Raw genomic sequence first — 12,707 nt, 5'->3', positions numbered from 1 at the left:
TAAATGTGACTGCTTCTCAGTTTGTGCTTTACTACTTAGCTTCTACTTCTTAGCTGGATTCTGAATTTCTTTTCAAGGTATTTGGCATTTTCAAGGTATTGTTAAATCAATGTTTCTGTGGAGGGATGATGTGTAAGGCTTACTACACTGCACCTTGCTGACATAATCCTTCATTCATCCCACTGTCTTTTGCCTACACGGTTTCAAGTGAGCAATAAACTGTTAATATTATTGAGCATCCCTTGTACTGGAAGAATTGCTTCTCTCCTGCTGCTTTCAAGATTTTCTCCTTGTCCTTTCTTTCAACCACTTAATTATAATTCACCTTGGTATGGATCTCTTTGAGTTTATCCTTTTTATTTTTTTAAAGATTTTATTTATTTATTCGTCAGAGAGAGAGAGCACAAGCAGGGGGAGCAGCAGAGGGAGAAGCAGGCTCCCCACTGAGCAAGGAGCCCAATGCAGGACTTGATCCCAGGACCCTGAGATCATGACCTGAGCCTAAGGCAGACGCTTAACGGACTGAGCCACCCAGGCATCTCTGAGTTTATCCTTTTTAGAATTCATTCAGCTGCTTGGATATGTAGATGCATTCTTTCTTCAAAGTTAAGAAGAGTTTGGCCGTTATATCTTCAAATACTCTTTTTGCTCCTTTCCCTCCTCCTTCTGGCACTCCCATAATGCAAATGTTAGTCTGATTGAGGGTCCCCTATGTTCAGTTCACTTCCTTTCATTTCTTTTCTTTCTGCTCCTCAGACTGGATAATTTTAATTGTTCTATTTTCAAATTTGTGGATTCTGCCTTCTGCCTGCTTAATTTGCTCTGTAACCTCTCTACTGAATTTTTTAATTTAGCTATTTTACTTTTTAGCTCACAAGTTCTATTTGGTTCCTTTTTTAACAAAATATTTTTTATCTGTTTACTGATAGTGTCTGTTTGTTTATATATAATTCTCCTAGTTTTCCTAGGTTCTTTGTGGTTTCCCTTAGCTCCTTAAGCATATTTAAAGGATATAAATCTTTGTCTAGTAAGTTCAACGTCCTGGTTTCCTCAGAAATGGTTTCTGCCAATTTCTTTTTTTTTCCTGTGAATGGGCCATAATTTTCTGTTTGTTTTGTATGCTTTTGTCAGTCTGCTGTCCCTTGTTCCAGAAGGCTACAGGTAGTGTACATCTTTAAAGTTTTTGGTTGACACCAGCCTGGGGACCTGCTCCTATCTGAAAGAAATCTCCAGACAGGAGCGCCTGGGGGGCACAATCAGTTAAGCATCCAACTCTTAGTTTCGCTCAGGTTGTGACCTCAGGGTCGTGGGATCAAGTCCCGCATCAGGCTCTGCACTCAGCACAGAGTCTGCTTAAGACTCCCTCCCCCCCTCCCCAGCTCTCGCTCTCTAAAATAAATAAATAAATATTTTTTTTTAAATGAGAAAAAAAAAAAATCTCCAGACAGGTCAAAATGCATAGCCACAATGATTTGGGAACAAAGTAAGTATTATACCCACCAGCACCAGCAAGACGCCACCTAGAACCCAGGCCATCATGTCCATAGCTGCTGCCATGCTGGAGAATGGGGGATGGTAAGTGAGGAAGCAAAAATACAATACTTCCTTACTGAAATTTAACAGCCTTTTTCTTTTTTTATTAAGTACTCTCTTGGTTGCTGTAAGTTTTTTTATTAGATTTCATATATTCAAAGATGTTGATTTGGTAAGTTTTGCCAGCTTAAGTGCTATTTTGGTGGAGGAACTTATTCTATAAGCTTTTTACTTTGCCATTTTCCGTGACATCACTCTGACATCTATAATTACCTCTTTAGGGAATATCTATTGACCACTCTAGGCTAGAATAAAATTAATATGATTCCTCTTAAGTCTCTATATTCTTCTTGTCCCCCACCGTACACTTTTTGGGTGCTAATATTATATTTCTAAATGTTTGTGTATGTACTATTAAAATATTTATGTTTCTGTTCCTTATCTATCAACTTTAATACACAGCCTGGGAGCCCCAGGTATTACATATGGGGCCATTATCAATATTTTTCCTACTCTACTTCTCTGTATTTATAAATTTTATAATTTCTACATTGTCATGACATAAAACTGTTTCCTTCTTTTCTTTCAAACCATTCTCTTTATGTGCTTTTGTCTTGCTTGGTTTTACAGATAAATATATTCAATACCCATTGCAAGTGCTTTTACTGTGCTTTCCTCATTCACATCTTAATTTCCTGAATTTCACTCTTGACTAGTTTATTCAAAATGGGCTCATGAGAAAAATGGTCACCAAGTTTCTGCATTGATAAAACTTTATCTTTGTAGTTTCTATACTTTAAGGACAGATGGCTAGATGCGAAATCCCATTTCCCCTTTCTTTACTTGAGTTGTAGGAATTTCTCCACTCTTCTTTGGCATTAAATGCACTTTGAAGAGAACTAAGGTAAGAGAAATTTTTCTTCTTATGAGTGGCTTGACTTTCTTGCCTGATTACATAAAGAATTGTTTATTTACCTTAAAAAGTCAGTATTTATTTTACGCTGCATCTCAGGGTTGACTGCTGTGGTAAGTAACATAACAGCTCCCAGAGACGTCTGCAGCCTCATCCCTGAGACTTGTGAGTATTGTAGGTCACATGGGAAAGGGCACTTTGCAGATGTGATTAAGAAATGTGGGGCAACTACCCTGGCTGATCTGGGTGAGCCCAGGGTAATGACAAGCATCCTTACAGAGTGAGTTGGTTGGGTCAGAGTCAGAGAGGTGATGTGAGGATGAAAGTGAAGTTGGGAATGATGAGACTGGTGCCTGGGAGATGGAGGAGGCCAGGAACCAAGGAAAGCAGGCAGACTGTAGGAGCCAGAAAAAGGCAAGGGATGGGCTTGGCAGCTTCCAGAAAGAACACAGACTTGCCAACATCTTGATTTTTGCCCAGTGAGACTTCTGATGTTTAGAACCGTGAGATAGTAAATGTGTGTTGTTTTAAGCCACTGAGTTTGTGGTAATTTGTTGCAGCAGCAACACAAAACTAATGAAGCTATATGGAATCGACTTCCCTGGCCCGGGGTGCACCTCCCCGTCTGTGGTTGCTCTGCTTGACTTTTTGTTGTTGCTGGTTTTGTCTACCAGGGTTCCAATGACGTGTATGCTGGTAATTCTTGACCTGTCTTACAGGTCCTATATATTCGATAGTTCTCTCTCTATATATATATATATTTTTTTTTTTCAAATTCTAAACTCTTTCCACCTTACTTTGTTTTGTGCAAAACCTGTTTCCCATTCTGAAACTTTTATTTTCATTTCAGTGATTTTTTTCCTCCTCGTCTTCCACGTTCTTTTAGCCAACATGGGCATTTCCTGGACTGTGAGTTTGTTGGAGATTTCTATGTGCATATGAGGGCTTCTTCACCATTAGGGAGTTGATTTTTGCTGGCTCTTTGTGAAGCTGGCCCCTGTCAGGACCTGTCACTGTTTTCCTGGCTTCCCACGCCCAGCCCCAGTGCGATCCCAGGGACTTCTGGCAGCCCGTACAGCTACTCTGGAGAACATGCATCTGTCTGCTTCTTTCACATGACTGAACAGGAGGTAAAAAAGGACAGACGTTATTTCCACAATCGTGTTGATAGCAGAAGTCTCTTGTTTATTTCTGCCTTGCCATCTAATTATTTCGTACAGGCAATAATGAAATTTACTTTTACTCTCCCAATAGAATTTGACACTTGATAACTCCCTTCTTGAAACATATGCTGCCCTTGGGTTATTTCTCTAATAATTTCCTTACTCTTTTGGCCACTCCTTTTTAAATTTCTTTGCAAATTACTCCATAATGTATCTCCGCAGTATAGATGTTCTTCAGTCCTCTGATATAGTCTTATTCTCTTTTCCTTCTTCTTATTCCTTTGGCGTTCTTAAATACTCCTATGTTGTCCCTTAGCATGTATGTGCTGATGGTTTAAGTGTAGATCTTTAGCCCAAACCACTTAGCTCCAAGCCTATATATACCTCTATTTAACACCTCTTTCTTTACACCTTGGTGGAATCTCAGCCCGGACTGTAGGACTTGTCCCCAGATTTCCTCCTATTTCAGTGAGTGTGATGACTGTGTCCCCGGTTGTTTCAGGCAGAATTTGGGGTGTCATTCTTGACTGGTCCCTCTGACTCAGTACATCAGTCTCAAACTCTATCAGTTATTCCCCATGAACGTAACCTGAATTAATCTATCGCCCTTCGTGCCCATCTCACCATCCTGTTACAGATCCCCATCATATCTCTCCTCTTGGCTGGTTTCCTTGGCCCCCATTCTTGTCTGGTAGACACAGAGTGACATTTCTAAAGCAGAATAATCATTTCTCTGCACTGCCCACAGGCCAGCAGGGGCCTCCAAAGGCCCTTCGTATGGCTCAGCCCCCACGGCCCCGCCTGGCTGCCCGCGCTCCCTCCTGGCCCCCCTGCCCTGCCCCAACGACAGAATCAAACCTGTCATAACTGTGCATCTCCATGCCAAACAGCACTTGTTTTATATAAGAAATTACTGCGGCTTGAATTGGTTGATATAATCTGCCTTTTAAAAAAGCATTATCAATATCTTATCCCCTAAAACTATTTCCAGCAGCTGTGTGATGATAAGATTAAAAAATCAAGAGAAGCAACCAAATACGATAGCTATGATTGACCGCTGCTCTCTGTAGCGAGTTTTCAGTTACCGAGGGAGGTAACACCAGAAGTATGAATGTTTGCAAGGAAATCTATCCATAAAGTAGAATAAAAAACAAGTATTAATGAAATATATCTGATTTTTCTTTCTTTTTTTTTGGTTCAAGATTTAATTGGGCATTTTATTTTTTTTCAATTTTTTAAAATTTATATTCAATTTACATCATTAGTTTTTGATGTAGTTTTCAGTGATTCATTAGTTGCGTATAACACCCAGTGCTCATCATATCTGATTTTTCTATAAAATGTTGTCAACAGAAAATTTATGTTTTCACATAAGTCAGATCAGGAAAGAGCTACTCTTTTTAAGAGCAGACACTTTTCAAGTATATGTGTAAATTATTTTCGCATGTTAGTTCTGGCATTCTGTTGATTTAATTTCACATATTGTATACATTAATTTTAAGTTTTCAGAAACATTTAAATACATCAAGTATTTCCAGCTCAGTGGAGCTGGGAAGTTCAGGCTTTATACACCGCAGCACATCTGTGCTTTAGCTGTGGACTAACAAAGATAAGCAGTAATACTCTTGGAGTTTACTTACAAATTCTCAAATATTTATTGGTGGTGATGCGTTCTAGTTTAGAAAAGCATCCTATGGAATAGGCATTTCATGCATATTTTCTTGTCAGCATTTATCCATAGTCTAATTAGCGTGCTAAAAATCTAAGTTTTAAGATGTAGAAACATGTTACAATATTTATGCTTAAGTTTATAATTACTTTAGCTTTTAATGTATTGTTTCGTCAATTTAAGATTCACCCAGCACATACTCACTGAGCACAGATGCTGTGCAGGGCTGTGTTCTTGGCATTTGGCCTCATGCAGTGTGACTTATGGGCGCATGCACGCACGTACACGTGTGTGTGTGTGTGACGTGTGTGTGCAGGGGGCAGAAATACAGACAGTACATAAAAACCAGTAACCATGGGCTGTCTCTAGTAAGAATATTTCCAGCAAGATAGGACAAAATGCCAAAAGAAAATGTCAAGAGAACAAAAGAATATATGTCTAGTAACTACTTGTTCTTCTTTCTATTCTGACAATGCAGCAGTGAAATTTGGTAAAAACCAGCTCACTAATTTTATAGGTGTACGTATGGTGTAAAGAAATAGGAAGTCAACTTAAGGTATTGAAAAAAAAAGTTTAGTCAATAAACATCTCCAGCCAGAATGTAAGCAAGCAGTTTTGGAAACGTGCGCTTTCCTTTACCTTGCGAGTACATACTACCTCTGTGATGATGTTCCATCTCACACAGTTCCAGCGACCAGCTCATAAAATGCTTTTAAGAATAAATTAATAAATAATACGAAGCTTTGGAAACACAATGGGATGTTTGTGGGCAACTGCGTAGGACACCCCCACTTTGAATTTGTTTATGTTTAAAGTTGAGGTAGTTAATTCAGTGACTGTTCAGCCCGCCGTCGGCCAGCCATCATTTCAGGCCCTGGGAAATAGCAGGGGACCGGACTTCGGGGGTGCCTGGACCCGGAGAGGTCCGAATCTCAGACGTGTGCTGTTTGGAAGGGAGAAAAGGCCCGCCTGGGTCAGAGCATCCGGCCGGTGTCCTCACGAGCACGGGAGCGGCCCTCTTTCCTCATCAGTTGTGTTTTACAGTAATAACAACACGATAAATCATTCTTCCTCATATTTTGGTCACTCTGCATTTAAAAGTGCCTTGAGCACATGATCTCCTTTAAACAAATGTCAAACGACGGATGATGAGCTTGCCTCTGTGACTTGTCACTGAGGGAGACCTTTCCTCCAGGGACTGTCCCCTTGCAGTGTGGCCCCGGGGGGCTTTCATCCAAGCCCAGTTTCCTCACAGACCTTCTTGGGAACAGCAGAGCCAGGTGATCAGGCCTGCCGAATCCTGGGGGGCCTCCCTCCCCGTAGGAGACAGAGGCGCATCCTGGGAGCGCACAAGAAGAGGGACGAGAGCCTTCTGTCCACAGGCACCCGTGGCTCCTTTCGTGGTCTCCCTCACAGCTGCCCGCCCTCCACCTGTGGACTTGCCGACTTGGAGGACTGATGTAGGGGACGGAATTCAGATTCACAGTGTCCTCGGGTTCTTTACTTCTCTGAAGTATCCTGAAAATATGGGGTCCTTGTCTTATACTCTCCCCTCAATCCTATTAGGAAAAAGTTCAGCTATGATGGGTTTGCCTCGGGGGAGCTAGCTGAAGGAGGCACGTTCCCTCAGCAGTTGTATTTATGAGTCTGAAAGCATCACCAACCACCACATCCTACGGTGCTACCCCCTTGCAAAAATCCACAGGGAAATTGCTCTTTACACTCAGTCGAGGACAAGTTGTTCTGCTCTGATCTTCTGGCATATTGTCCTGGGACTCTGAGTTCTATTATTTCCCTTTTTGCTATGACCAAGGTGAAGCCTGGGGACATGTGTGGTCCAGCATTACCAATTATAAGGGAACATTTTTTAGACTATTTTAGACCACAGTTTCATTTCACTATTCTCTCCTTGTATTACCACTTCCCTAATCTTCTTTTCACTCGGTTTATGCCATTTTATTTATAACCCCCGCATTCTTAACCTAGCCTCAGGGTTCACAGTTTACTCCAGTATTTTTACACGATGGTGAGAAATCCAGTGAATTTAACGCTGTGAATTCACGGGAGAGGAGTATATAACCTTCCTCACAGGTGTTTGTCCCAGAGCACGTGTTCAGCGCGGAGACTGGGTCCCCTCCTGCCCACCCATTTCTGTAACCACCAGCAGCTCTGTGCCCCCTTCCTCGGGCTCGTGCGCTCGGCGGCTCCCCCGTCACTCCCCAGGGGCATCTGAGGGGTCACGGAGGAGAATTTGTGTGCTGACCAGTAACCACTTCAAGTTGAATGTCACAGACGAGTCCCGCCGAGTTCCTTGACCCTGTCCAGTAGAGATTGTCTTGGTCACTCCCTTGCTGACCCTAAGCGCTCTTCTGGTGCCTTCTGGGGAGGGGGCTTCTTCCCCTCCTTCCCCGCCTTCCCCCATGCCCTGCGCTAAACTCTTCCCATCCTAACTCCCTCCTATCCAGGAACCAAAGGAAAACCAGAAAATCTCCGTCATTCAGAGACATTTGGTCCATTTGGTCCTATGCAGACCAGCTCTTCTGTGAACATGGCTGAGACGCACACAGGACTGGAAGAAAACACAGACATTTCTTAGGACGTGCTTGTCCTCGGGTTCCCGAGGGGCGCGGGGGCTCATGTGTGAACCACGGCTGAAAGACCAGTGGAGAGTCCTGACTGGTCTCCTTTGCCTCTTTTTTTTAAAGATGAAATTCCCTAAGTTTCAGACTCGGGCTTAGCCTCTGAGCAGAGGTGAAAAACTGCTCTTCTCACAAGCCTTCTCTCTGTGTCACAGGAGCATACACGTTCGTTCCGTGGCTGCTGAGCTTTAAAAGAGGAAGGGCCCTGGAGGAGAAGGAAAATAAAATACTGGTGAAAGAAACTGGTTACTTCTTTATATACGGTCAGGTAGGTTCCCCACCCACCTGCTCCCTCTGTCCCGGGTCTCGCTGCCATGCTCCCTTCTGACCAGCATCTTTGTTTGTCCCTCAGGTTTTATACACCGATAACACCTTTGCTATGGGACACCTAATACAGAGGAAGAAAGTCCACGTCTTTGGGGACGAATTGAGTCTGGTGACTTTGTTCCGATGTATTCAAAATATGCCTGAAACACTACCCAATAATTCCTGTTATTCAGCTGGTAAATAACAGTTCTGTATAAATAGAAAGACATTCCTCGATATACTGTGTGGTGTTTATTCTCTGGAAGGATGAGTTAGTTCGTTTGAGTCGAAACGGATAAAATCATTACTAACAGTTTTATTGTTCTTCGGTAGATAATACTGTGTAAGAACACAGGAGTGATTGCCATGTGCCAGGCATCCTTGTCTTCACCTGGCCTGGGCTCCTTCGTATGATCCCCCTGTTTAAGGGAGGTGGCATCTAGACACAGAGAGGTAGTGCACCTTGTGCCCGATGGCACAGCTTCCAAGTTCCAGAACTTGGATTAAACCAACCGGTCTGACCCCAGAGTGTGAGCCCCCAAAGCTTTTTTTCTTTGTGTTTTTGTTTTACGTGCTGCTGAAGACATGCCCTTGACCGGATCGAGAGTCCGGTCAGGTTGCCCAGAGGCTTCCTCCCCTCTCCTTCAGGTGACGTCTGGTGCACATTTGACTTTGAGATGGAAACGAGCAGGAGCAAGGCTCCTTCGGCTCAGGGTCAGTGAAGATGCGGAGAGAAAAGAAAGAGAAAGGGAGGGCTTTGTCCACTTCAGCTCTTCGGGCTATAATTGCCAACATGGTCTTTATTTTATTTTGAGGGTAAATTCATCAAAGCTGCTGTTAGGGGGAAAAAAAACCCATATTTGCCTCTAACACATTTATTCCTCTCTGGTGACTTTGACAAATCCATTGAGAACCCTGAGGAATGTCTTCAGTTCCAGACAGTTCCCTGAAACCCAGGCATGGGGCCTGGCCGCCTCCTCTGAAACCCTAAGTTTCGAAGGCATTTGCTACCAAGTGCACAATCACTCAATCAGGAAGGAAGGAAAATCGGAGACGATTGTCACTGTGGACCCGCGGCCATAAACAGCTGTAAGGGATAATGAGGAAGTGTGTTGAATTGAAACTCCCTCATTTTCATAAAGAGATGTTCCCCTGCGCCCAGCAATAGCCAGTGTCCTGGCGTTGCAGAAAACCCACAGAACGGCGCGGCCGCCCCGTCTGCACTGAGTCCAGACTCAGCGGTACTTGCAGGGCCGCGCTGGTCACTGCCCCTCCGTGCTCACGCTCTCGGCCACACTTCCCAGGGGCCTCGCCTTTTAAGACTAATTCACTAGACCTGAAATCTGTGTCTCAGTGCCGTAGCTCACTGTTAGGTGTGAGAAGCGTTCTCCAGGACATTCCAGGTTTGCGATTCTCATCTCTTCTAGCGCCAATCTGCTTAAAACCATTAAAAGCTACCTATTAGTACATCAGAGCATGCAGTGCTCCCGTACATAATAACCTGGAAGAAAATGCAAATGGTCCGTTTGAGGAGCCCAGCATAACACCAAGCACCGCCCTTACACAAAGCTGGACCTTACTCACTATTTCACTAACAAATCGAGTGTCTGTTGTAGAGGTTACAGCTGGTTGCTGTAATCTGGAAGAATTGAAATAGCCAAAAACTCAGTGTTAAGAGTTTCAAACAGAACCTACTTGAAAATCGTCGGTTCACACTGACCTTATTTTGAGAGTTAGTATTACTTAATGCTCCGTGATCGCTAACCTTTGTCAAAATATTAGATTCTCTTCATTCTTTATGATAACAACTGATTTATTCAACAAGTAAATTCCAGTCTATATTTTTTCATGTAGTCATCAAATGCTTTGCTAATCCTAAAACGTGTGCACATTACCCTTCACGATACCTGAAACTGTTCTTTTGTTTGTTGTCTGTCTTAGTCCATTACAAAAAAAACAAGATCCCTGGAGACAGAATCTTTTGTCATTCTGATCACAGCCCTGTGCGTGTCTAGAAAGGTGTCTGGTACATCGTAAGTTTCGATAAATAAAGACTGACTGGCTGTTGCCTGAGGAGATCTGGGTGCTTTGGGCTTGATGATGGATGTTAACATACATAATATAGTCGTGTAAATACATTTTCACGGCATCTTCACAAAAATGCAACTACTTTTTAAATTGTTGGTTGAAAGTATTAACAACTTCAATGTTATTTTGTTAGTTTCTTTGCTTCTTCTCCCCTGATTGTCCTTTCTTTCCCTTCATGTTTGTCTTTGAAAATGGGGTCCCTACTGATGTACCAAGTGTAGTTCCTGAATTGTATTCTGTGTTCCTGAATCACAGAACACATCATTGTAAATTAGGCACATAAAGATTTATTGGTCAGTTTTGAGAAGCTAAGTATTTTATTGCTTTTGATTACGAGGACAAATATGGTCATTTAAGGACACATGGAAATATAGAAGGCTATAAAAAATAATCCAAATGACTCCTAACCCCATGGTCTGGACTCCAGAGAAAAACTATGTTAACCGATGGGCTTTGCTAATATGTGGTGTTTTGTTTTTTATTCTTAGTAATATACACATTTTAAATGCACATTTAAGTGTGTATTTATGCAGCGTCTATGTGGTAAATACATACTGCATAGTGTGTGTGTACTTTTTGTATTTCTATTTTGTATTTTTATTTAACATCCTTATTTTTTGTATTTCTATTTTTTATTTTATTTAACATCCTTATTTTTTTGTATTTCTATTTTGTATTTTTATTTAACATTTTAAACACTATTATAAACCATTTTGTTAATAAAATGAAGCAAAACCACTTTTAACCAGACAATACCCCAACGAGGGATGTGCTATGATTTACTTAACTTTTTTTCTTCAAATAAGACATTGGTTTCTGTTCAGAGTCTCCATTTTATAGACAGTAGGTGATAAATACATTTATATCTGTTGTAAATCTTTCTGCTCATTTGCTTTAGCTTTTTGTTTTGTTTTGTTTTTAGGCTGGTAGAATAGTAACTGGACTAGAAGTCCGCTGGAGTCACTTGAAGTGTGAATGCCTATGTTAACATTTTTCCAAAATAACATCGTTTTATTTAATGCACCCCCCGACCCTGCCTCCCATATTGTACAACCACTTAAAGCCCCTGTAAATCATTGTTTTCCAGGCATCGCAAAGCTGGAAGAAGGAGATGAGATCCAGCTTGCAATACCACGTGAGGATGCTAAAATATCACGAGATGGGGACGGCACGTTTTTTGGTGCATTGAAGCTTCTGTGACCTACTTACACCTTGTTTGTGGCTATGTTCCTTCCTTTCTCTGTACCTCTAAGGAGAAGATACTTAACTGGAAATACCAAAAGGAAGAAAAACAGTAGTTACCATAGCCTTTTCTGGGAGCTACTTGTTTTGATTTGCTGATACTAGACCAAAACAGGAAATTTAACAGACAACCACAGCCAAAGGGTGTCATGTGAATTACAAGAACTAGGGCCCGTTTAGGGAAAGCTAGAAGTAGGCTTCTCACTGTAATGCCATGTTGAACGACTTAAGTCATGGCTTCTTGACCTGGATAGAGCACAGGTTGCAAGGGGACAAAAATCATTTCTTCCAAAAAGGCATTCCATTATCGACTGCGGAACTAAGTGTCCGTGTCTGTCGGACATGAGGACATTCTTGGGGAATCTCAGGATCCAACCTTTCTCTTTATGTTAAGTATGCCCCTCTCCTTTTGCAGTTAGCATTGTGGAAAGTAAAACAAAAAAAAATTATAGAAATCTTGCATTTGACATATGAAAAAGTAATTAAAAGCTTACATTGAAATATATTAAGCAGTTGGACTTAAAATACAGGTACTATTTAAATTCTTCTGGTTTACTTCAAGTCTGCAGTTTTTATCTGTAATATTATATCACCTGATGGACCACCAGATATTTTTCACAGGAGGGAAGTCACTCTCTCGTGTGTCTATCCCTAACATGTATTTTTTTCTAGCTAATTTCAGTCACTTTAGAAACTTAACCGGGGGGTAATTCCGATTCTTACGCATATGAGCATGAAGTGAAAAAATAGCTCTAATTGTTCTTATGTAAAAATAAAATCTCCACTAGAAGTTAATGAATACATTTATAATGAATCTATTTGCCCTTTATTTCCTAGTCTTCTGTTTTAAACTGCTGCTATTATCCCAGCCTTTAAAACATACTCATGTTATTAGCTTTACAGAAGTTGAGGTTTCATTAAAGTTCCTGGCATCCTGAAGGGTGTTTGGTGCCTTGTGCTTGTTACCTGGCTGAGGATATGCCAGAGACACCACCCTCCTTTCCATCTAATAGAGAATCGTATTCACAAATGCGTCTTTAGGACATCAATCTCCCTTGTTCTGCTTGTCTTTTTTGTAAATGTCATCGGTTTAAAGAGTTTACTTTATTAAACAGTTTCCTTCTCTAGTTTAAACAGTAGGTGGAAAAAATAGA

At 41.5% G+C, this 12,707-nt stretch overlaps 1 protein-coding gene across 1 annotated transcript in view; it reads left to right on the top strand.

The window, feature by feature from the left end:
- The window catches only part of TNFSF13B (TNF superfamily member 13b), a 32,217-nt gene extending 19,923 nt beyond the window's left edge, over window positions 1–12,294 (top strand). Inside the window, exons 4-6 of the mRNA XM_032402632.1 lie at window positions 8,073–8,185; window positions 8,270–8,420; window positions 11,399–12,294. Coding sequence (XP_032258523.1) covers window positions 8,073–8,185; window positions 8,270–8,420; window positions 11,399–11,511 — 377 coding nt within the window. The 3' untranslated portion in view covers window positions 11,512–12,294. The remainder of the gene's footprint in view (window positions 1–8,072; window positions 8,186–8,269; window positions 8,421–11,398) is intronic.
- The last annotated feature ends 413 nt before the right edge of the window (window positions 12,295–12,707 follow it).

This window comes from Phoca vitulina, unplaced genomic scaffold (genome assembly GCF_004348235.1).
Source record: "Phoca vitulina isolate PV1807 unplaced genomic scaffold, GSC_HSeal_1.0 scaffold5, whole genome shotgun sequence".
NCBI classification, from domain to species: Eukaryota; Metazoa; Chordata; class Mammalia; order Carnivora; family Phocidae; genus Phoca; species Phoca vitulina.
The sequence above is the reverse complement of the archived record's forward strand: the minus strand, read 5'-3'. Positions and strand labels throughout refer to the sequence as shown.